The sequence below is a fragment of the Salvelinus alpinus genome, chromosome 24, assembly GCF_045679555.1.
Source record: "Salvelinus alpinus chromosome 24, SLU_Salpinus.1, whole genome shotgun sequence".
NCBI classification, from domain to species: domain Eukaryota; kingdom Metazoa; phylum Chordata; class Actinopteri; order Salmoniformes; family Salmonidae; genus Salvelinus; species Salvelinus alpinus.
Genome location: NC_092109.1, coordinates 42,327,030 through 42,353,661, shown reverse-complemented (window position 1 = coordinate 42,353,661; position 26,632 = coordinate 42,327,030). Strand labels below are relative to the sequence as shown.

The window sequence follows — 26,632 nt, the reverse complement described above, 5'->3', positions numbered from 1 at the left end:
CTAAAACAAATCATACTTTAGGTGTTATTACGTTAATCAGATGTTCTCATGTCTCTGTTCCTCTAGGACGGCAGCGGTCCCAACAGCGAACTGCGTTACTCCATCCAGCACCGCTGGCCTGACTCCCTTCACCTCCTGACCCTTGACCCTTCCACTGGGGTCCTGACCTTGGGTCAGGAGTTAGATCACGAGACCACGTCTTCCCTCTACCTGGTTGTCAGGGCGACCGACCAGGCGGAGGACGTGTCCGCGCGGCGCTGGGGGTCAGTGACGGCCCGGGTGTTTGTGACGGACGAGAACGACAACGCTCCCGTGTTCAGCTCATCCTCCGCCGTCAGCGTCATGGAGGACCAGCCTGTCGGGTGAGCAACACATTCACTACGAGGCGTATCTCATTACAAATTATTAAAAGCACAAAGTTATAGGGGAGAATTTACCCCCATAATGTAAGAAGTTGAGCTGTCCATCGTCTAGTCCAGATACCGTGTATGCATCTGTAGACCTTGTCAAGAGGAGACATTTGGAGAAATCTGTAGACCTTGTCAAGAGGAGACATAAGGAGAAATCTGTAGACCTTGTCAAGAGGAGACATGGATGAGGCCTCAATCACAAAGGAAAGTGAAAGATTGATGCCAAAAACCTAGCTTGACTTTTAAGATCTAGGTCCTGACTAGCTGCTGTGTGTTTCTGTGTATTGTCAGGTTCGTGGTTGTGTACGCGATGGCTCGTGACGAGGATGAGGGAGAGAACGGACGAGTGTCCTACAGCATCCAATCAGGGAACAGCGCTGGACGTTTCAGCCTGAACCCCAACACCGGTAAGACCTCTGACCCCTGACCCCTGGCCTCTGACAGGAGTAAGACCCTAACACTACTGAGACTTCCAACACAGACTCCATCCTACAGATGGAGGATCTTAATTTGATCACTCTTTTGTTCCTGAGCCGCAGGAAATGCATAAATTCACTGAAAGCTGTTATGTTAACAGTATTCCACGTTTTATGTAGCCTCATTTTAACCAGCTAATAGCCTAACCACATATCAACCAACATTATGGACTAAATGTTCAAATCTTGTTGCAGCGGGATTGTTTTTTGCTACGTCAATAGAGGTCAAATTAAGATCCTACACCTGTAGTCCTCCTAAACCTAACACTGCGACCTCAGACCCCAGAACAGGGAGAATCTTATACAGTTCCTTCAGAAAAATGTTCAGTACCCTTCACTTTTTACACATTTTGTTACGTTTACAGCCTACTTCTAAAAATGGATTAAATCAAATTAATTCCTCAGCAATCTACACACAAATACCCCATAATGACAAAGCAAAAACAGGTTTTTAGAAATTCTTACAAATGTATTAAAAATATAAAAAACAGACACTTTGCTATGAGACTCGAAATTGAGCTCAGGTGCATCCTGGTTCCATTGATCATCCTTGAGATGTTTCTACAACTTGATTGGAGTCCATCTGTGGTAAATTCAATTGATTGGACATGATTTGGAAAGTCACACACCTGTCTATATAAGGTCCCACAGTTGAAAGTGCATGTCAGAGGAAAAACCAAGCCATGAGGTCAAAGAAATTGTTGAGGCATGCCTGTTAAATGAAATAAATTCCAGGTGTCACATCTGGAGGAAACCTGGCACCATCCCTATGGTGAAGCATGGTGGTGGTGGCAGCATCATGGCAGTGGCAGGGACTGGGAGACTAGTCAGGATCGAGGGAAAGATGAACAGAGAAAAGTACAGAGAGATCCTTGATGGAAACCTGCTCTACAGCGCTCAGGACCTCAGAATGGGCAAAGGTTCACCTTCCAACAGGACACCGACCCTAAACACACAGCCAAGACAATGCAGGAGTGGTTTCAGGACAAGTCTCTGAATGTCCTTGAGTGGCCCAGCCAGAGCCCAGACTTGAACCCGATCGGACTTCTCTGGAGAGACCTGAAAAAATATGTGCAGCGACGCTCCCCATCCAACCTGACAGAGCTAGAGAGGATCTGCAGAGAAGAATGGGAGAAACTCCCCGAATACAGGCGCACCAAGCTTGTAGCGTCATACCCAAGAAGACTCAAGGCTGTAATCGCTGCCAAAGATGCTTCAACAAAGTACTGAGTAAAGGGTCTGAATACTTATGCAAATTTATATATTTAAGTTTATTTTATAATTTTTATAAATTGGCAAACATTTACAAAAAACGGTTTTCGCTTGGTCATTATGGGGTAGTGTGTGTAGATTGATAAGGGGGGGGGGGGGGGGAATGATTTAATCAATTTTAGAATCAGGCTGAAACATAACAAAATTAGGAAAAAGTCAAGGGGTCTGAATTCTTTCCGAAGGCTCTGTATATTTATTTACAAGCAGGGTACAGATTTCAACATTTTACAGTCTTTAGAGATGCCCTACAGTACAAGTGTTCGTCTGGACTCATGTTTCACTACTGTAGTATTATTCTGGAGTTGGTCCCTAATTGATGTAACACATTTTAGTCTTTATCGTGTAGGCTTATTCTATACATTTACATCATTGACCTTAATCATTATCCCTCCCATAAGGGGCTTGAACTACCACACGTTTCCATGGACCCATTACAAGTCATTACATCCCACTCCTGAGCAGGGTTTAAATACTATTTGAAATCTTTCAGATACTTTCGGGCATTTTTTTCTTTTTGTCTTCCTGGATGGGCGGGGTTTGTAACCCGTGTCACTGTTCTATTGTTTCCATTGCGCCAGTCAAGCTCAATCAAGCCCAGATAGAGTTTTATAAACAAAAAAAATAGTATTTCAGCCACAGGTGGTTGGTGGCACCTTTTAATTGGGGAGGACGGTCTCGTGGTAATGGCTGGAGCAGTATCAGTGGAATGGTATTAAATACATCAGACACTTTGGTTTCTATCACGTTTTAAGGTATGACCCAGGTGCAGACAGTGTTTGAAGAAACTAAAGTTGATTCTTTAAACAGGGGCAGGTAAAACGACAGGTCAAGGTCAGGCAGGGGTCAATAATCCAGAGTAGTGGGGCAGAGGTACAGGACAGCAGGCAGGCTCAGGGTCAGGCAGAAGGGTCAACACCGGGAAACTAGAGAACAGGAACAACCGTGAGACAGGAGCCGAGGGGGGAAAAAACGCTGGTAGGCTTGACGAAACAAAAACGAACTGGCGACAGACAAACAGAGAACACAGGTATAAATACCCAGGGGATAATGGGGAAGATGGATGACACCGGGAGGAGGGGTGGAGACAATCACAAAGACAGGTGAAACAGAACAGATGGTGACAGGGTTCCATGTGTTTGAAAGTCCATTGGCTCCATTCCAGACTACTTTTATGAGCCGTCCTCCACTCAACAGCCTCCTGTGATTTCAACCCAGATGTGCTCCTGAGTTGTGTCTACAGAGCCCCTGGCTGTTAAAAACATTCCTTAACCCCCTCAGCTCATTCAACATCTTTCAATGCCTCAGAGCAATATCAAGAGGGTTGGGCACAGTAACCGAAAGGTCGCTGGTTTGAATCCCCGAGCCGACTACGTGAAGAAAAGAAATCGGTCGATGTGCCCTTGAGCAAGGCACCTTAACCGTAATTGCTGTGTACTTCTGAGTCCCAAATGGCCCATAGAGCCCTAGTGAAAAGTAGTGTACTATAGAGGGAATAGGGTGCCATAGGTCTCTGGTCTAAAGTAGTGCACTATATATAGGGAATAGGGTGCCATAGGGCTCTGGTCTAAAGTAGTGCACTATATATAGGGAATAGGGTGCCATAGAGCTCTGGTCTAAAGTAGTGCACTATATAGGGAATAGGGTGCCATTTAAGATGCATGTGAATTCTTTGGTTGTCCTCTAATGACAGATGTGTTCATGGGAACCTGGTTTTATTATGGCTGGAGAAGCAGAGGAAACCCTTTGATATGTTATATATGTATATATTAACATGTCGTTTCTCAATCATCAGCACTGGGTAATATAATGGAGGCCTCTGTGTGTGATACACTACATACACACACACACACACACACACACACACACACACACACACACACACACACACACACACACACACACACACACACACACACACACACACACACACACACACACACACACACACACACACACACACACACACACACACACACACACACACACACACACACACACACACACACACACACACACACACACATCCCACGCTGCTTGGAATTAAGTCTAGTCTACAGTACAGAGGGACAGGTAATGAAACAGAGGTGTAGTCTACAGTACAGAGAGACAGTTAATGAAACAGAGGGGTAGTCTACAGTACAGAGGGACAGTTAATTAAACAGAGGGGTAGTCTACAGTACAGAGAGACAGTTAATGAAACAGAGGGGTAGTCTACAGTACAGAGAGACAGTTAATGAAACAGAGGTGTAGTCTACAGTACAGAGAGACAGTTAATTAAACAGAGGGGTAGTCTACAGTACAGAGAGACAGTTAATTAAACAGAGGGGTAGTCTACAGTACAGAGAGACAGTTAATTAAACAGAGGGGTAGTCTACAGTACAGAGGGACAGGTAATTAAACAGAGGTGTAGTCTACAGTACAGAGGGACAGGTAATGAAACAGAGGTGTAGTCTACAGTACAGAGGGACAGTTAATGAAACCGAGGTGTAGTCTACAGTACAGAGGGACAGGTAATGAAACAGAGGTCTAGTCTACAGTACAGAGGGACAGTTAATGAAACAGAGGGGTAGTCTACAGTACAGAGAGACAGTTAATTAAACAGAGGGGTAGTCTACAGTACAGAGGGACAGGTAATGAAACAGAGGTGTAGTCTACAGTACAGAGAGACAGTTAATTAAACAGAGGGGTAGTCTACAGTACAGAGAGACAGTTAATGAAACAGAGGTGTAGTCTACAGTACAGAGGGACAGGTAATGAAACAGAGGTGTAGTCTACAGTACAGAGGGACAGTTAATGAAACAGAGGGGTAGTCTACAGTACAGAGGGACAGGTAATGAAACAGAGGTGTAGTCTACAGTACAGAGGGACAGGTAATGAAAAAGAGGTGTAGTCTACAGTACAGAGGGACAGGTAATGAAACAGAGGTGTAGTCTACAGTACAGAGGGACAGGTAATGAAACAGAGGTGTAGTCTACAGTACAGAGGGACAGGTAATGAAAAAGAGGGGTAGTCTACAGTACAGAGAGACAGTTAATGAAACTGAGGGGTAGTCTACAGTACAGAGGGACAGGTAATGAAACTGAGGGGTAGTCTACAGTACAGAGAGACAGTTAATGAAACAGAGGTGTAGTCTACAGTACAGAGGGACAGTTAATGAAACGGAGGTGTAGTCTACAGTACAGAGGGACAGGTAATGAAACTGAGGGGTAGTCTACAGTACAGAGGGACAGTTAATGGCGGTTCCAGATGAGTCTAGCTTAGTTTCTTTAAGCCATTACTGATGAGGCTGCTGAATTACCCACCGCTAATGTTTAACTTCTGGTTTCTGTCACTCCTCAGCCTGTATTATAGATGGGGGGGTCACTCAGGCTTTATAGGGGGAGTAGGAGACATGCTAATGATGGAGAGAATGAAAGATATAGAGAGATGGAAAGATATGGAGAGATGGAAAGATATGGAGAGAAGGAAAGATATGGAGAGAAGGAAAGATATGGAGAGATGGAAGGAGAGATATGGAGAGATGGAAGGAGAGATATGGAGAGAAGGAAAGATATGGAGAGAAGGAGAGGAGGAAAGATATGGAGAGAAGGAGAGATTAGAAGAGATTGAGAGAAGGAAAGATATGGAAAGAGGGGAAGAGATGGAGAGAGGAGAAGTACAAAAAGCTTTGCCAAGATAATCCATCCACCTGACAAGTGTGCCATATCAAGAAGCTGATTAAACAGCATGATCATTACACAGGTGCACCTTGTGCTGGGGACAATAAAAGGCCACTCTAAAACTAGCAGTTTTGTCACACAACACAGATGTCTCAAGTTTTGAGGGAGCGTGCAAATTGGCATGCTGACTGCAGGAATGTCCACCAGAGCTATTGCTAGAAAATGTCATGTTAATTTCTTTACCATAAGTCGCCTCCAACATCGTTTTAGAGAATTTGGTAGTATGTCCAACTGGCCTCACAACCACAGACCACGTTGGCCCAGGACCTCCACATCTGGCTTCTTCCCCTGCGGGATCGTCTGAAACCAGCCACCTGGACAGTTGATGAAACTGAGGAGTATTTCTGTCTGTCATGAAGCCCTTTTATGGGGAAAAACTAATTCTGATTGGCTGGGTCTGGCTCCCCAGTGGGTGGAGCTGGCTCCAAAGTGGGTGGGCCTATGCCCTCCCAGGCCCACCCATGGTTGTGCCCCTGCCCAGTCATGTGAAATTGATAGATTAGGGCCTAATGAATTAATTTTAATTGACTGATTTTATTACATGAACTGTAACTCAGTAAAATCTTAGATTTTTAAAAATATTTTTGTTCAGTATAGTTCCAGTTGGAGTGAGGGGTGTGTGTGTGTTGGGGTGGTGGTAGGGTGTGTGTGTGTGTGTGTGTGTGTGTGTGTGTGTGTGTGTGTGTGTGTGTGTGTGTGTGTGTGTGTGTGTGTGTGTGTGTGTGTGTGTGTGTGTGTGTGTGTGTGTGTGTGTGTGTGTGTGTGTGTGTGTGTGTGTGTGTGTGTGTCATGTCTCTGTCTTATAGTGGAAGATCTGCATTGGTTGAACTGGCTCTGCAGACATGTAAATACCACTGCTTCCCCATGTTCAACAGAACATGACTGTCCCTCAAACACACACACACACACACACACACACACACACACACACACACACACACACACACACACACACACACACACACACACACACACACACACACACACACACACACACACACACACACACACACACACACACACACACACACACACACACACACACACACACACAAACCGTGATCCAAGACATCTTCACTCCTTTATTGCATCAACAAGGACAGTAACGGGTCTGATATCCTGTCAGATATACTGTCTGATAGCCTGTCTGATAGCCTGTCTGATAGCCTGTCTGATAGCCTGTCGATAGAGTGTCTGATAGCTTGTCTGATAGCCTGTCTGATAGCCTGTCTGATAGCCTGTCTGATAGCCTGTCTGATAGGGTGTCTGATATCCTGTCTGATATACTGTCTGATAGCCTGTCTGACATCCTGTCGATAGGGTGTCTGATAGCCTGTCTGATAGCCTGTCTGACATCCTGTCGATAGGGTGTCTGATAGCGTGCCTGATATCCTGTCTGATATCCTGTCTGATAGCCTGTCTGACATCCTGTCGATAGGGTGTCTGATAGCCTGTCTGATAGGGTGTCTGATATACTGTCTGATATTCTGTCTGATATTCTGTCTGATAGGGTGTGCTTTAGTTGTTTTAGGAAGTTGCCATATTTTGCCACAGTGCTGCTCCAGTATGCATTCACAGGGCTGCTCCAGTATGCATTCACAGGGCTGCTCCAGTATGCATTCACAGAGCTGCTCCAGTATGCATTCACAGAGCTGCTCCAGTATGCATTCACAGGGCTGCTCCAGTATGCATTCACAGGGCTGCTCCAGTATGCATTCACAGAGCTGCTCCAGCATGCATTCACAGAGCTGCTCCAGTATGCATTCACAGGGCTGCTCCAGTAAGCATTCACAGGGCTGCTCCAGTATGCATTCACAGGGCTGCTCCAGTATGCATTCACAGGGCTGCTCCAGTATGCATTCACAGGGCTGCTCCAGTATGCATTCACAGAGCTGCTCCAGTATGCATTCACAGAGCTGCTCCAGTATGCATTCACAGAGCTGCTCCAGTATGCATTCACAGGGCTGCTCCAGTATGCATTCACAGGGCTGCTCCAGTATGCATTCACAGGGCTGCTCCAGTATGCATTCACAGGGCTGCTCCGGTATGCATTCACAGGGCTGCTCCAGTATGCATTCACAGAGCTGCTCCAGTATGCATTCACAGAGCTGCTCCAGTATGCATTCACAGAGCTGCTCCAGTATGCATTCACCGAGCTGCTCCAGTATGCATTCACAGAGCTGCTCCAGTATGCATTCACAGAGCTGCTCCGGTATGCATTCACAGGGCTGCTCCGGTATGCATTCACAGGGCTGCTCCGGTATGCATTCACAGGGCTGCTCCGGTATGCATTCACAGGGCTGCTCCGGTATGCATTCACAGAGCTGCTCCAGTATGCATTCACAGAGCTGCTCCAGTATGCATTCACAGAGCTGCTCCAGTATGCATTCACAGAGCTGCTCCAGTATGCATTCACAGAGCTGCTCCAGTATGCATTCACAGAGCTGCTCCAGTATGCATTCACAGGGCTGCTCCAGTATGCATTCACAGGGCTGCTCCAGTATGCATTCACAGGGCTGTTCCAGTATGCATTCACAGGGCTGCTCCAGTATGCATTCACAGAGCTGCTCCAGTATGCATTCACAGAGCTGCTCCAGTATGCATTCACAGAGCTGCTCCGGTATGCATTCACAGAGCTGCTCCAGTATGCATTCACAGGGCTGCTCCAGTATGCATTCACAGAGCTGCTCCAGTATGCACTCACAGAGCTGCTCCAGTATGCATTCACAGGGCTGCTCCAGTATGCATTCACAGGGCTGCTCCAGTATACATTCACAGAGCTGCTCCAGTATTCACTCAAATAAAAGTTAAGTTAGCTAGCAAGCTAACTCGCCAAAAGAGGTACGTTGAGTTCCTATTCCTTACGAATAGTTTACAGATTTAATATGATATTTCCTTACGAATAGTTTACAGATTTAATATGATATTTCCTTACGAATAGTTTATAGATTTAATATGATATTTCCTTACGAATAGTTTACAGATTTAAATTAACTGGATGCATGGTTCCATCTACTCAACCAATTAATGTTTTCCTCCTCTCCTCTCCTCTCCTCTCCTCTCCTCTCCTCTCCTCTCCTCTCCTCTCCTCTCCTCTCCTCTCCTCTCCTCTCCTCTCCTCTCCTCTCCTCTCCTCTCCTCTCCTCTCCTTTCCTCTCCTCTCCTCTCCTCTCCTTTCCTCCAGGCTCTCTGTCCATTCTGAAGGCTCTAGATCGTGAGGACCAGGAAGTGTTTAACCTGACCATCATAGCTGAGGATCATGGGATGCCCCAGCTGTCCACCAGTCAGGTTCTGTCTGTCCACGTGATTGATGTGAACGATGAGCCGCCGCTTTTCCAGGGGGAGGAGCTAGAGGCGGAGGTTAGAGAGAACCAGGAAGTGGGAACCACGGTGATCACCGTCACGGCAACGGACAGAGACCAAGGTAAGACAAAAGGGGAAGGCAGGTACACAAACACTCTTGTGTCTTGGAGGGTCTATCCGAATAAAACGAAACACACCATCTTCAAATCCGAACTGGCTGGATAATAAATAATCACTTTATTGAATGTCCATTGCTTTTTAAGACTGGCTAAATATTTCATTTAAAAAAGTGGAACTGACAGCGTTTTAACTACTTTGCAGATGTGAAACAGACAGACAATCGTAATATCTGTCAAAAATATCAAATTCACAGTTTATGCTTCAAAATCAACTTTATATTAGGTTTTTAAAATAGGTTAGTTTTTACTCAAACTTCCATGATGTACAGTAAGGCATTTTTAATATAATTTTTATTTATTTATTTATTTAACCTTTATTTAACCAGGTAGGCAAATTGAGAACACGTTCTCATTTACAATTGCGACCTGGCCAAGATAAAGCAAAGCAGTTCGACACATACAACAACACATAGTTACACATGGAGTAAAACAAACATATAGTCAATGATACAGTGAAAAAAAATACAAAAAAATAAGTCTATATACAATGTGAGCAAGTGAGGTGAGATAAGGGAGGTGAAGGCAAACAAATATATGTATAAATAAATAAAAATATAAAAAGGCCATGGTGGCGAAGTAAATACAACACAGCAAGTAAAATAAAACTAAAAACACTGGAATGGTTGGTTTGCAGTGGAAGAAAGCGCAAAGTAGAGACAGAAATAATGGGGTGCAAAGGAGCAAAATAAATAAATAAATACAGTAGGTAAAGAGGTAGTTGTTTGGGCTAAATTATAGATGGGCTATGTACAGGTGCAGTAATCTATGAGCTGCTCTGACAGCTGGTGCTTAAAGCTAGTGAGGGAGATAAGTGTTTCCAGTTTCAGAGATTTTTGTAGTTCGTTCCAGTCATTGGCAGCAGAGAACTGGAAGGAGAGGCGGCCAAAGGAAGAATTGGTTTTGGGGGTGACCAGAGAGATAAACCTGCTGGAGCACGTGCTACAGGTAGGTGTTGCTATGGTGACCAGCGAGCTGAGATAAGGGGGGACTTTACCTAGCAGGGTCTTGTAGATGACCTGGAACCAGTGGGTTTGGCGACGAGTATGAAGCGAGGGCCAGCCAACGAGAGTGTACAGGTCGCAGTGGTGGGTAGTATATGGGGCTTTGGTGACAAAACGGATGGCACTGTGATAGACTGCATCCAATTTATTGAGTAGGGTTTTGGAGGCTATTTTGTAAATGACATCACCGAAGTCGAGGATTGGTAGGATGGTCAGTTTTACAAGGGTATGTTTGGCAGCATGAGTGAAGGATGCTTTGTTGCGGAATAGGAAGCCAATTCTAGATTTAACTTTGGATTGGAGATGTTTGATGTGAGTCTGGAAGGAGAGTTTACAGTCTAACCAGACACCTAGGTATTTGTAGTTGTCCACATATTCTAGGTCAGAGCCGTCCAGAGTAGTGATGTTGGACAGGCGGGCAGGTGCAGGCAGCGATCGGTTGAAGAGCATGCATTTAGTTTTACTTGTATTTAAGAGCAATTGGAGGCCACGGAAGGAGAGTTGTATGGCATTGAAGCTCGCCTGGAGGGTTGTTAACACAGTGTCAAAAGAAGGGCCAGAAGTATACAGAATAGTGTCGTCTGCGTAGAGGTGGATCAGAGAATCACCAGCAGCAAGAGTGACATCATTGATGTATACAGAGAAGAGAGTCGGTCCAAGAATTGAACCCTGTGGCACCCCCATGGAGACTGCCAGAGGCCTGGACAACAGACCCTCCGATTTGACACACTGAACTCGATCAGAGAAGTAGTTGGTGAACCAGGCGAGGCAATCATTAGAGAAACCAAGGCTGTCGAGTCTGCCGATGAGGATGTGGTGATTGACAGAGTCAAAAGCCTTGGCCAGGTCAATGAATACGGCTGCACAGTATTGTTTCCTATCGATGGCGGTTAAGATATCGTTTATGACCTTGAGCGTGGCTGAGGTGCACCCATGACCAGCTCTGAAACCAGATTGCATAGCGGAGAAGGTATGGTGGGATTCGAAATGGTCGGTAATCTGTTTGTTGACTTGGCTTTCGAAGACCTTAGAAAGGCAGGGTAGGATAGATATAGGTCTGTAGCTGTTAGGGTCAAGAGTGTCCCCCCCTTTGAAGAGGGGGATAACCGCAGCTGCTTTCCAATCTTTGGGAATCTCAGACGACACGAAAGAGAGGTTGAAAAGGCTAGTAATAGGGGTGGCAACAATTTCAGCAGATAGTTTTAGAAAGAAAGGGTCCAGATTATCTAGCCCGGCTGATTTGTAAGGGTCCAGATTTTGCAGCTCTTTTAGAACATCAGCTGACTGTATTTGGGAGAAAGAGAAATGGGGAAGGCTTGGGCGAGTAGCAGAGGGGAGGGCAGTGCTGTTGTCCGGGGTAGGGGTAGCCAGGTGGAAAGCATGGCCAGCCGTAGAAAAATGCTTATTGAAATTCTCAATTATAGTGGATTTGTCGGTGGTGACAGTGTTTCCTATCTTCAGAGCAGTTGGAAGCTGGGAGGAGGTGTTCTTATTCTCCATGGACTTTACAGTGTCCCAGAACTTTTTTGAATTTGTGTTGCAGGAAGCAAATTTCTGCTTGAAAAAGCTAGCCTTGGCTTTTCTAACTGCCTGTGTATACTGGTTTCTAGCTTCCCTGAAAAGTTGCATATCACGGGGGCTGTTCGATGCTAATGCAGAACGCCATAGGATGTTTTTCTGTTGGTTAAGGGCAGTCAGGTCAGGAGAGAACCAAGGGCTATATCTGTTCCTGGTTCTAAATTTCTTGAATGGGGCATGCTTATTCAAGATGGTGAGGAAGGCATTTTTTAAAAATGTCCAGGCATCCTCTACTGACGGGATGAGATCAATATCCTTCCAGGATACCTCGGCCAGGTCGATTAGAAAGGCCTGCTCGCTGAAGTGTTTCAGGGAGCGTTTGACAGTGATGAGTGGAGGTCGTTTGACCGCTGACCCATTACGGATGCAGGCAATGAGGCAGTGATCGCTGAGATCTTGGTTGAAAACAGCAGAGGTGTATTTGGAGGGCAAGTTTGTTAGGATGATATCTATGAGGGTACCCGTGTTTACGGAATTGGGGTGGTACCTGGTAGGTTCATTGATAATTTGTGTGAGATTGAGGGCATCAAGCTTAGATTGTAGGGTGGCTGGGGTGTTAAGCATGTTAAAATTTAGGTCGCCTAGCAGCACGAGCTCTGAAGATAGATGGGGGGCAATCAGTTCACATATAGTGTCCAGAGCACAGCTGGGGGCAGAGGGTGGTCTATAGCAGGCGGCAACGGTGAGAGACTTGTTTTTAGAGAGGTGGATTTTTAAAAGTAGAAGTTCAAATTGTTTGGGAACAGACCTGGATAGTAAAACAGAACTCTGCAGGCAATCTTTGCAATAGATTGCAACACCGCCCCCTTTGGCCGTTCTATCTTGTCTGAAAATCTTGTAGTTGGGGATGAAAATGTCAGAATTTTTGGTGGTCTTTCTAAGCCAGGATTCAGACACGGCTAAAACATCCGGGTTGGCAGAGTGTGCTAAAGCAGTGAACAAAACAAACTTAGGGAGGAGGCTTCTAATGTTAACATGCATGAAGCCAAGGCTATTACGGTTACAGAAGTCATCAAAAGAGAGCGCCTGGGGAATAGGAGTGGAGCTAGGTACTGCAGGGCCTGGATTCACCTCTACATCACCAGAGGAACAGAGGAGGAGTAGGATAAGGGTACGGCTAAAAGCTATGAGAATTGGTCGTCTAGAACTTCTAGAGCAGAGAGTAAAAGGAAGTTTCTGGGGGCGATAAAATAGCTTAAAGGAATAATGTACAGACAAAGGTATGGTAGGATGTGAATACAGTGGAGGTAAACCTAGGTATTGAGTGATGATGAGAGAGATATTGTCTCTAGAAACATCATTGAAACCAGGTGATGTCATCGCATATGTGGGTGGTGGAACTGTGAGGTTGGATATGGTATAGTGGTCAGGGCTAGAGGCTCTACAGTGAAATAAGCCAATAAACACTAACCAGAACAGCAATGGACAAGGCATATTTACATTAAGGAGAGGCATGCTTAATCGAGTGATCAATAAGGGTCCAGTGAGTAGAGGTTGGTTGGGGTCACGGCGATCCAGACAGCTGGCCGGGTAGATGGCTATCGGTAGCAAGATAGCATAGTATGGAAGTCTATTTGTAGATACCTCGTGCGTTTCCGTCGGTAGGTTAGTGGGGTTCCGTGTGGTAGAGGGGATCAATCCAAATTGGAAAAATAGATATAGTGACCCAAGAAAAAAAAAATATAATAATAATAATAATAATTGTCCGATATACTTATTCAGATAGCAGCCGATAAGACAGCTAACGGTTAGCGGGCCCCAGATGAGCGTTCAGGTAACGTCGGGACGGAGGTGCTAGTTGGATAACTCCCTCGGGCAGATAACGTCGGCAGTCAGTCGTGAAGGCCCGGTGGGGCTCCGTATCTGCAGCAACAACAACAAAAAAAAATAACAAAAATAAATAAATAAAAAATAAATAAATTTAAAAAAAGGTAAAAATTAAAAATTAAAAAAAAAATAATACAAAAAACGGGTCCGGATAGGTGGCTGTAGCCCAGGAATGGCTGATGGAACTCCTCAGCTGGCTAGCTCCGGAATGATTTGAGTTTGCTCCGGGATCGACGTAAGCCAGTAGTCACACGGTTTGCAGCTAGCTAGCTGCAAATGTCCAGAGCCTGCGGCTGAAATCCGGGGAAACTGAGAGAAAAAAAGTCCCGGAATGCTCCGGTCCGAGTCGCGTTGCACAAAAGTGCCGGTAGATTATCGAGCTAAAGGAATAGCTGATGACCACAAAACGTGGGCAGCTGAAACACCAACGCTAGCCAGCAGACCGGCTAATTTCTGGGCAGCTACAGATTAGCTTCTGGCTAGCTATCGGATAGCTTCTGGTTAGCTTTCTGGCTAGCTTCTGAATTAGCCCCTGGCTAGCTTCCACGGTGGTTTTTCAGATTTGAGGTAAATAATACTTTTTTTGTAATTGGTGAAGCGGGTTGCAGGAAAGCTTTTGCAGGGAAGCTTTTGTAGTTGAGTTCTTGGATAATAAAATATATAAAAGATATGCGAAGAAAGGTGTAAATATATATATATACAGGACACGACAATACGAAACAGAAATGACGTCTGAACTGCTAAGCCATCTTGGAACGAAATCCACCAATACATTTATTTGGTAGTCCAAGAATATGACTATGAGGTTGTAAATACCAGCTGGTACAAAGTTTGCTGCCTCCAGTTGGGATGCGCTCTTTCAGTTTCAATGACTTAAATATTTTGAACAAAAACGGACGACTGTAACTATGAATGTCAACACAATCAAACTATGCCATGGATGCCATGTCATTGGAGGACTGGGTGAATGACCAACTCCCCCCCCCACCCCCCCCCACACACACAGTCCAGTTCAAAGTGAATGAAGGCAGGCCGTTGTGGAAAATGGCTTATTTTGGACAAGACAGATGTTTTTATTAGGTTTTATTTACTGCGGTGTCTATTAATTATCCAAAAGCACGACCGCTATCCCACTCTATATTGCTATATAATTTATACACATGCCCTACTCTTCTCATTCCCAAACATTCTATACATGTATTAAAACGTGAAAATTACCATATCTACAGTAAGTGCTCGCTTGTCAAACACACATATATATATATATATATATATATATATATATATAGTATATAAATATATATTTGAAGTCATACTTTTCCCGGACAGATCTATGAGGTCTACTAGGTCTACTTTAAGGTGTTTCATTGCAGTTAACATGACTCTAATTTTCCCCAGGAGTGCCAAAAACCATCTCTGCTTCTAGCACGCAACCAGGCAACTTAATGCCACAGAGAGAGAGAGAGAGAGGAGAAGGAGGGAGAGGAAAGGGTGGGAGAGGAAAGAGAGACAAACAGAGAAAGGAAAGAGGAGGGTGGGGTTGAATAATGGAATGAGGAAGAACTTGGAGAGAAGGAAGAGGGGGGGGGGGCAGGTTAGTTTCGGTGAGGGAAAGAGATTGGGTGAGAGAAAGGAAAGGGAAAGGGTGATACCTAGCAGAGATTGGTAGAGAGGAACAGAACAATGGAGAGAGGGGGTGGGGAGAGAGATATAGAGGGTTTTCAATGCCAATTCATTCCCCCCCATCAACCACAGTGTTCAATGAGCTAGTGATGAAGGTCAGAGCAGTAACACAGATTTACAATCTAGTGTTTGTTCCTCTCAGCTGTGTGTTAGTTTGACACATCTGAGTGGCCTTCAATGGCTCTCTCATCATCTCCTGTGCTTCATCTAAAATGACTTGACAGAACAGCATAGATAACAACACATTCATAATAGCCCTTTGCAATAGTTTCTACCTGTGATCCGATTCCAGGTATTTTGCAGATGATGGAGAGGAGACTAGGAAAAGAGTCCAGATGAGATGTAATATTGACTTTGTGATTTTTATGTTTTCTCTCTCTGTCTCTCTCTCTCTCTCTCTGTCTCTCTCTGTCTCTCTCTGTCTCTCTCTCTCTCTCTCTCTCTCTCTCTGTCTCTCTGTCTCTCTCTCTCTCTCTCTCTCTCTCTCTCTCTCTCTCTCTCTCTCTCTCTCTCTCTCTCTCTCTCTTTCTCTTTCTCTCTCTCTCTCTCTCTCTCTCTCTCTCTCTCTCTCTCTCTCTCTCTCTCTCTCTCTCTCTCTCTCTCTCTCTCTCTGTCTCTCTCTTTCTCTCTTTCTCTGTCTCTCTCTCTCTCTCTCTGTGGTTCTCTCTCTCTCTGGTTCTCTCTCTCTCTCTCTCTCTCTCTCTCTCTCTCTCTCTCTCTCTCTCTCTCTCTCTCTCTCTCTCTCTCTCTCTCTCTCTGTCTCTCTCTCTCTCTGTCTGTCTCTCTCTGTCTCTCTTTCTCTAGGTTCTAATGGCCAGGTGACATATGGAGGTGTAACAGAGGAAGGCTTCACCATCAACCCTGTGACAGGGGTCATCAGCACTACCAAGACCCTGGACAGAGAGACTCAGGACCACTACACACTCACAGGTAGGAGTAATCCCTCTACCAGTTCAGTGTTCAAAAGATTGGAAGAATGTATAAAGGGGTTAATTCCTTGGCGTTGATAGTCTCAGAAAGTGCTGCGTGGCACAGTTGGTAAAGTATGACACTTGCAATGCCAGGTTGTGGGTTCACTTCCCAAGAGGGACCAATATGGAAATATATGTAAAATGTATGCACTCACTACTGTAAATCTCTCTGGATAAGAGTGTCTGCTAAATTTTCCACGTGCATTTTGTTTGTTTAACTGAATCAGCTTGTGATTGGTCCTACTTTCTAACACATCAGCAAATGAACTGACGGGAAGTTGCAGTCCAGTCTGTTCACACTCTCTATCCGTCCCCCCACCAGTGTCTGCCAGGGACGGGGGCCTGCCTCCTAACTTTGCCAAGGTGGTGGTGCGTGTGTTGGTGCAGGATGAGAACGACAACGTGCCGGTGTTCGCCAGGCCCTGGTACGGCCTCGAGGTCCCTGAGAGCCAGAGCCCCGTGGAGCTGTGTATTGTCAGGGCTGCTGACGCAGACACGGGACCCGCTGGAGACATAGAGTACAGGATCACTGGTAAGACCTGGAGACAGGATCACTGTTAGGACCTGGAGACATAGAGTACAGGATCACTGGTAAGACCTGGAGACAGGATCACTGTTAGGACCTGGAGACATAGAGTACAGGATCACTGGTAAGACCTGGAGACAGGATCACTGTTAGGACCTGGAGACATAGAGTACAGGATCACTGGTAAGACCTGGAGACATAGAGTACAGGATCACTGGTAAGACCTGGAGACAGGATCACTGTTAGGACCTGGAGACATAGAGTACAGGATCACTGGTAAGACCTGGAGACAGGATCACTGTTAGGACCTGGAGACATAGAGTACAGGATCACTGGTAAGACCTGGAGACATAGAGTACAGGATCACTGGTAAGACCTGGAGACAGGATCACAGTTAGGACCTGGAGACATAGAGTACAGGATCACTGGTAAGACCTGGAGACAGGATCACCGGTAAGACCTGGAGACAGGATCACAGTTAGGACCTGGAGACATAGAGGACAGAATCACTGGTAAGACCTGGAGACAGGATCACCGGTAAGACCTGGAGACAGGATCACTGTTAGGACCTGGAGACAGGATCACTGGTAAGACCTGGAGACATAGAGTACAGGATCACTGGTAAGACCTGGAGACAGGATCACTGTTAGGTCCTGGAGACAGGATCCCCGGTAAGACCTGGAGACAGGATCACTGGTAAGACCTGGAGACAGGATCACTGGTAAGACCTGGAGACATAGAGGACAGGATCACTGGTAAGACCTGGAGACATAGAGTACAGGATCACTGTTAAGACCTGGGACATAGAGAACAGGATCACTGGTAAGACCTGGAGACATAGAGTACAGGATCACTGGTAAGACCAGGAGACATAGAGTACAGGATCACTGGTAAGACCTGGAGACATAGAGAACAGGATCACTGGTAAGACCTGGGACATAGAGAACAGGATCACTGGTAAGACCTGGGACATAGAGGACAGGATCACTGGTAAGACCTGGGACATAGAGAACAGGATCACTGGTAAGACCTGGAGACATAGAGAACAGGATCACTGGTAAGACCTGGGACATAGAGAACAGGATCACTGGTAAGACCTGGGACATAGAGGACAGGATCACTGTTAAGACCTGGGACATAGAGAACAGGATCACTGGTAAGACCTGGAGACAGGATCACTGGTAAGACCTGGGACATAGAGGACAGGATCACTGGTAAGACCTGGAGACATAGAGGACAGGATCACTGGTAAGACCTGGAGACATAGAGGACAGGATCACTGGTAAGACCCGGAGACATAGAGAACAGGATCACTGGTAAGACCCGGAGACATAGAGAACAGGATCACTGTTAAGACCTGGAGACATAGAGAACAGGATCACTGGTAAGACCTGGAGACATAGAGAACAGGATCACTGGTAAGACCCGGAGACATAGAGAACAGGATCACTGTTAAGACCTGGAGACATAGAGAACAGGATCACTGGTAAGACCTGGGACATAGAGAACAGGATCACTGGTAAGACCTGGGACATAGAGAACAGGATCACTGGTAAGACCTGGGACATAGAGGACAGGATCACTGGTAAGACCTTGGGACATAGAAAACAGGATCACTGTTAAGACCTGGAGACATAGAGTACAGGATCACTGTTAAGACCTGGAGACATAGAGAACAGGATCACTGGTAAGACCTTGGGAGTGGGGTGTCTCTCTAGAGGTCGACGCCAGACCGTCTCTCTAGAGGTCGAACACCAGACCGTCTCTCTAGAGGTCGACACCAGACCGTCTCTCTAGAGGTCGACTCCAGACCGTCTCTCTAGAGGTCGACGCCAGACCGTCTCTCTAGAGGTCGACGCCAGACCGTCTCTCTAGAGGTCAACGCCAGACCGTCTCTCTAGAGGTCGAACACCAGACCTTCTCTAGAGGTCGAACACCAGACCGTCTCTAGAGGTCGAACACCAGACCGTCTCTCTAGAGGTCGAACACCAGACCGTCTCTCTAGAGATGGAAAACACCAGACCGTCTCTCTAGAGGTCGACGCCAGACCGTCTCTCTAGAGGTCGACACCAGCCCGTCTCTCATGAGCGACTCGATGATGATGAATAGATCTGATGTTCATGGAAATTGAAAACTTCACTATCTGAACTGAAATTAAATCTAGTCAATGTTACCTGGTGTCACCATGACAGCTGTCTCTCTTCTCCCTCCTATAGCTGGAGACCCAGACGGAGACTTCCAACTCCATGTCAGTTCAGGGGCCCTGTCCACGTCTCGTCCCCTGGATCGGGAGCTGCGGGCAGGGTACAACCTGGAGGTGGTGGCCCTGGACCGTGGTTCTCCTGCTCTGAGCAGCACAGCCACAGTGGAGGTGACAGTGCTGGATGTAAATGACAACAGTCCATCCTTCAGCAGCAGCAGCTACACCGTAGACGTCTCAGAGGACGCTGCCCAGGGAACGACAGTCTTAGAGGTAAGACAGGATCATTTATGTTCAGATAGGATGAAATACATTAGGATTTGCAACTCCACCCTTTGTGTTGAGGTAAGAAAAGGGTTAAAATTAAGTTAAGATGCAACTAAATCCAATACAATGTGATAGTGGCAGCTACACCATCAACAATCTCACTTCAGTATTCAACATTTGAATGTGTGGTTGGGAGGTGTCATAATACCCATAAAACCTAGCGGTCAAACCGGGAAATGGTTCCAATCGTTTTTCCACCATAAATATTTCCCCCGTATGGGGATAGTAGAAACACTTACAATAAGGGCTGTGTTTCTTGCAGGCTTAACCTGGCGTGATGTTTTCATAACCGTGTAAATCTTTTTAGAACAAGGTGACTTTTATCAATATATTCGCCTGATACAGACAATTACATTGATGGAAGCTACAATCTATCTGCAGTATTAAAGCTAGGTCATAATAGGTCCATAACTTTCACACAAAAAAACTAATATTGGTGATGGCCACAGGTCACGGCCACAGACGCAGACGAGGGGGAGAACGGGAAGGTTCTGTATTTCCTGAGTCAAGAGGCGAGGGGCGCTTTCACCGTTGACGAAAACACTGGGCGTATCACAACGGCGTCGCCGGTGGACCGGGAGAAGAGGGCGTCGTACAGCTTCCATGTGTTCGCTGTGGACCTGTCACCTGCAGAGCCCAGAAACACCTCAGCTCAGGTAACAGTGCCAGACGACAACACATCATTGATGTCAATAAATACTTTATGTGAAGGACAATATGTATTTTATATTGGCATACTACCTTCCTCAGAGGATAACTTTACCATCACATCTCCTCCAACCCTTTCTCCTCCCTCTCACCTCTGTCTCCCAACCCTCTCTCCTCCCTCTCTCTCCCAACCTTCTCTCCTCCCTCTACCAACCCTCTCTCGTCCCTCTCTCTCCCAACCCTCTCTCCTCCCTCTCTCTCCCAACCATCTCCTCCCTCTCTCCCAACCCTTTCTCCTCCCTCTCTCCTCCCTCTCTCTCCCAACCTTCTCCTCCCTCTCTCTCCCAACCTTTTCTCCTCCCTCTCTCCCAACCCTTTCTCCTCCATCTCTCTCCCCCAACCCTCTCCTCCATCTCTCTCTCCCAACCCTCTCTCCTCCCAAACCTCTCTCCTCTCTCTCCCAACCCTCTCTCCTCCATCTCTCCCAACCCTCTCTCCCCCCAAACCTCTCTCCTCTCTCTCTCCCAACCCTCTCTCCTCCATCTCTCTCCTCCCAACCCTCTCTCCTCTCTCTCTCCCAACCCTCTCTCTCCCAACCCTCTCTCCTCCTCTCTCTCCCAACCCTCTCCTCTCTCCTCCCTCTCTCTCCCAACCCTCTCTCCTCCTCTCTCTCCCAACCCTCTCTCCTCCCTCCCTTTCCCAACCCAAACCCCCTTTTCATTCTCCGCTTCTTCGCAACCCAGGTCACAGTGACGATCCTGGACATAAACGACAACGCTCCATTCTTCATCCAAGACCCCCTCGTCGTCGAGGTCTCGGCCAGCCAATCACATCGGGTCCTGTGCACCATGCGGGCCGAGGACAAGGACTTTGGTGCCAACGGCTCTGTGTTCTACCGTTTCGCCGGTCCGGTGAGGGGTTTCAGCATCAACTCCCTAACAGGAGAGATCCAGGGGACGGAGGGGATAGACAGACTGAATCAGGCCCAGAGGACCCTCATGGTGGAGGCTATGGACCAGGGAACCCCGGCCCAGTCCAGCCTGGGGGTGGTGGTGGTCTATGTGAAGGAACAGGTGTATACAGGCATCAGGTTCTCAAGGAACGCCAGAGATGTCAGCATACAGGAGAATGCCGCCAAAGGTTTGTGGATAACCTTATTTGGATAGTCCCAACTGTAAATGCTCAACTCACTATCAATAGACTAGACTGTCGGTAACACGTCATCTGTTGGAACTGTTGCCTGTTACTCAGAATTCTGTTGACGTTCTGTTGGATTCGGTTGACATTCGATTGGAATCTGTTCATGTTCTGTTGACGTTCGATTGGATTCTGCTGACGTTCTGTTGGATTCTGTTCATGTTCTGTTGACGTTCTGTTGGATTCTGTTGACGTTCTGTTGGATTCTGTTGACGTTCTGTTGGATTCTGTTGACGTTCTGTTGGATTCTGTTCATGTTCTGTTGACTTTCTGTTGAAATATGTTGACGTTCTATTATATTCTGTTGGATTCTGTTAACGTTCTGTTGGATTCTGTTGACGTTCTGTTGGATTCTGTTCATGTTCTGTTGACTTTCTGTTGAAATATGTTGACGTTCTATTATATTCTGTTGGATTCTGTTGACGTTCTGTTGGATTCTGTTCATGTTCTGTTGACGTTCTGTTGGATTCTGTTGACGTTCTGTTGGATTCTGTTGACGTTCTGTTGGATTCTGTTGGATTCTGTTTACGTTCTGTTGGATTCTGTTTACGTTCTTTTGGGTTCCGTTGACGTTCTATTGGGTTCCGTTGACGTTCTATTGGGTTCCGTTGACGTTCTATTGGGTTCCGTTGACGTTCTATTGGGTTCCGTTGACGTTCTATTGGGTTCCGTTGACGTTCTATTGGGTTCGGGTGACGTAGGGAGATTCCACGCCAGCAGAAAATATTTTTGGTATCTGATTTTTCTGGACATTCTCACATAGAAACTTAATTGGGTAAAAAGATGTTTGAAATGCCTTTTACATTTCTATCACAAACCATTTTGTAGAAAATCATGATGAAAGTGGCCATTTCAGTCCTTTTTTAGACCTTTGTAAGACGCTATGATCCGTGAACAGAAAATGGATTCAAAGGTAACTTCCTCTGCAGGTGACTTGATGAACGTGCCATCATAATGGAGGGCTCTGATTGGTTAATGACGTATCACGTAAATGTCTCTGTATAGAATGGGTCACGTTATTAAAAGTACCAGAGAGCACCACTCTGGAATGTTGACGTGTTTGAAGATTATATAGTTACAAACATTATAAAAATAAAAATAAACATGTTTTTTGACAGGTCGTGTTTAGATTTTCTATGTTAAATAAATAAATGTGAAAAATGTGTATTTCAGAATTTAGACATACTCCATGTTTGAGCAGCACAATAAGGAGTATAAGGACACCAAGATGTTGTCTGTATCATGTCTGGTTCACAGATCATAGGGTCTTACAGAAGGCATGAATAGGTCTGAGACAGGACTGAGAGGGCCACTTTCATCATGGTTTTCAACAACAACAAACAAGCGTTTGTGATACAAATGTAAACAGCATGTTAAACATCCCACTTCCCCAGTGAAGTTTCTTTGTGAGAACTGCCAGAACAACATGAGTTACCTCAAAACATTTTCCACTGTCGTGGAATTGTCCAATATTGGGTTCTGTTGACGTTCTATTGGGTTCTGTTGACGTTCTATTGGGTTCATTTGACGTTCTATTGGGTTCTGTTGATGTTCTATTGGGTTCTGTTGACGTTCTATTGGGTTCATTTGACGTTCTATTGGGTTCTGTTGATGTTCTATTGGTTTCATTTGACGTTCTATTGGGTTCTGTTGATGTTCTTTTGGGTTCTGTTGATGTTCTATTGGGTTCTGTTGACGTTCTATTGGTTTCATTTGACGTTCTATTGGGTTCTGTTGATGTTCTTTTGGGTTCTGTTGATGTTCTATTGGGTTCTGTTGATGTTCTATTGGGTTCTGTTGACGTTCTATTGGTTTCATTTGACATTCAATCGGGTTCTGTTGACGTTCTATTGGGTACTGTTGACGTTCTATTGGTTTCATTTGACATTCAAACGGGTTCTGTTGACGTTCTATTTGTTTCTGTTATTATTATGTTGGGTTCTGTTAAAAAAGTATAATTTTTGGGGTATGGGAGGGGGTTACTAAGCGGACAAATTGAATTGTTTTAAGATGGTCATACCATGGATCAGTTAAGATGATCATACCATGGATCAGTTAAGATGGTCATACCATGGATCAGTTAAGATGGTCATACCATGGATCAGTTAAGATGGTCATACCATGGATCAGTTAAGATGGTCATACCATGGATCAGTTAAGATGGTCATACCATGGATCAGTTAGCACTTTGATTTAGATTTTTAGGACCCCTTTAGGTATCACACATTTATAAAAATCTAGATATTTTATGAAACATTGAATTTTGCATTTACTACTAAAGCCCCGAGAAACACATTGAATAACACATTCAGAAATGGCAAAAAAAGACCGTCACAAAATAAATCATGAGGAATGAGGTTTTGAAGTGTCTGTTTTCTATCTAAGAGATGTACGAAAGCTTTTTACACAAAATGACCATCATACTTTCATTCATTTGTATGGGTTACACTGTATGGGTTACCTTGTAAAGGTTACCCTGTATGGGTTACCTTGTATGGGTTACCTTGTATGGGTTACCCTGTATGGGTTACCTTGTATGGGTTACCCTGTATGGGTTACCTTGTATGGGTTACCTTGTATGGGTTACCTTGTATGGGTTACCTTGCATGGGTTACCTTGTATGGGTTACCCTGTATGGGTTACCTTGTACGGGTTACCTTGTATGGGTTACCTTGCATGGGTTACCTTGTATGGGTTACCCTGTATGGGTTACCTTGTACGGGTTACCTTGTATGGGTTACCTTGCATGGGTTACCTTGTATGGGTTACCTTGTATGGGTTACCTTGTATGGGTTACTTTGCATGGGTTACCTTGTATGGGTTACCTTGCATGGGTTACCTTGTATGGGTTACCTTGCATGGGTTACCTTGTATGGGTTACCTTGCATGGGTTACCTTGTATGGGTTACCGTGTACGGGTTACCTTGCATGGGTTACCTTGTATGGGTTACCTTGCATGGGTTACCTTGTATGGGTTACCTTGCATGGGTTACCTTGTATGGGTTACCTTGCATGGGTTACCTTGTATGGGTTACCTTGCATGGGTTACCTTGTATGGGTTACCGTGTACGGGTTACCTTGTATGGGTTACCCTGCATGGGTTACCTTGTATGGGTTACCCTGTATGGGTTACCTTGCATGGGTTACCTTGCATGGGTTACCTTGTATGGGTTACCCTGTATGGGTTACCCTGTATGGGTTACCTTGTATGGGTTACCTTGCATGGGTTACCTTGCATGGGTTACCTTGTATGGGTTACCTTGTATGGGTTACCTTGTACGGGTTACCTTGTATGGGTTACCTTCAGTCCCGTGACACTTGTGGGGGTCGTAGGCGGATGCCGTGGATTGACACACAGCCCATGCAAATGACAGATTTTGATGGGGATTAATTGTTACTTGGATTGACTCACAATAGACTTTTAAGTATTGATGTTATGTTAGTTTCTGTTGATGTGACATTGGGTTCTGTTGATGTGACATTGGGTTCTGTTGATGTGGCATTGGGTTCTGTTGATGTGGCATTGGGTTCTGTTGATGTGACATTGGGTTCTGTTGATGTGGCAATGGGTTCTGTTGATGTGACATTGGGTTCTGTTGATGTGGCATTGGGTTCTGTTGATGTGGCATTGGGTTCTGTTGATGTGACATTGGGTTCTGTTGATGTGGCAATGGGTTCTGTTGATGTGACATTGGGTTCTGTTGATGTGGCATTGGGTTCTGTTGATGTGGCATCGGGTTCTGTTGATGTGGCATTGGGTTCTGTTGATGTGGCAATTGGTTCTGTTGATGTGGCATTGGGTTCTGTTGATGTGACATTGGGTTCTGTTGATGTGACATTGGGTTCTGTTGATGTGGCATTGGGTTCTGTTGATGTGACATTGGGTTCTGTTGATGTGACATTGGTTTCTGTTGATGTGACATTGGGTTCTGTTGATGTGACATTGGGTTCTGTTGATGTGACATTGGGTTCTGTTAATGCAGTGGTCACCAACCTTTTCTGAGTCAAGAGAACTTTTGTAGTCAAAAAGCTGAAATCTGCCGCTCAGAATATTTTTTAAACACGACTTTAAAAAGGTAACATCCTACTAAAAACAGTTCTGTAGGAATGAGATTTGTGCAGTAGGTCTGATGCATTATCACACTATATGCCTGGTCTGATACATTATCACACTATATGCCTGGTCTGATACATTATCACACTATATGCCTGGTCTGATACATTATCACACTATATGCCTGGTCTGATACATTATCATAGCATATTGGCTATATGCCTGGTCTGATACATTATCATAGCATATTGACTATATGCCTGGTCTGATACATTATCACAGCATATTGGCTATATGCCTCGTCTGATACATTATCACAGCATATTGACTATATGCTTGGCCTGATACATTATCATAGCATATTGACTATATGCCTGGTCTGATACATTATCACAGCATATTGGCTATATGCCTGGTCTGATACATTATCACAGCATATTGACTATATGCTTGGCCTGATACATTATCACAGCATATTGACTATATGCCTGGTCTGATGCATTATCACATCATATTGACTATATGCCTGGTCTGATACATTATCACAGTATATTGGCTATATGCCTGGTCTGATGCATTATCACAGCATATTGACTATATGCCTGGTCTGATACATTATCACAGCATATTGACTATATGCCTGGCCTGATGCATTATCACAGCATATTGGCTATATGCCTGGTCTGATACATTATCACAGCATATTGGCTATATGGCTGGTCTGATACATTATCACAGCATATTGACTATATGCCTGGTCTGATACATTATCACAGCATATTGGCTATATGCTTGGTCTGATACATTATCACAGCATATTGACTGTATGCCTGGTCTGATACATTATCACAGCATATTGACTATATGCCTGGCCTGATACATTATCACAGCATATTGGCTATATGTCTGACAGCATTGTTCTTCTCAGACCATATTCTCTTTCCAAACTGGAGCTTTGATAACAAACTAGATCAGAAGGTGTAAATGTTTATAATTTTACTGGACTGATGGTCATGGTGCTTTCAAGACAACTGGGAACTCAGAAGAAAACGAGGTCAAATCATGACGCCAGTGAACTTCAGGTCAGAAAGTTTGTAGCTCTAGAAAGATGCTTGAGTTTCTCAGTTGGATGACCATTCAAAACGATTTTCCCCAGTCGGATCTTGTTCCCCCCCCCCCCCCCCCCGAGTTCCCAGTTGTCTTGAATACACTGAAGTCGGATTTCGGAGATATCCGAGTTCCCAGTTGTCTTGAATACACT

The 26,632-nt window shown here is 45.2% G+C and overlaps 1 protein-coding gene across 1 annotated transcript in view; it reads left to right on the top strand.

The window, feature by feature from the left end:
* The window catches only part of dchs1b (dachsous cadherin-related 1b), a 251,334-nt gene that overhangs the window by 199,989 nt on the left and 24,713 nt on the right, over positions 1 to 26,632 (top strand). The window contains exons 17-24 of the mRNA XM_071364983.1: positions 67 to 362; positions 702 to 817; positions 9,062 to 9,301; positions 16,253 to 16,378; positions 16,742 to 16,951; positions 19,162 to 19,418; positions 19,922 to 20,128; positions 20,864 to 21,260. Coding sequence (XP_071221084.1) covers positions 67 to 362; positions 702 to 817; positions 9,062 to 9,301; positions 16,253 to 16,378; positions 16,742 to 16,951; positions 19,162 to 19,418; positions 19,922 to 20,128; positions 20,864 to 21,260 — 1,849 coding nt within the window. The remainder of the gene's footprint in view (positions 1 to 66; positions 363 to 701; positions 818 to 9,061; positions 9,302 to 16,252; positions 16,379 to 16,741; positions 16,952 to 19,161; positions 19,419 to 19,921; positions 20,129 to 20,863; positions 21,261 to 26,632) is intronic.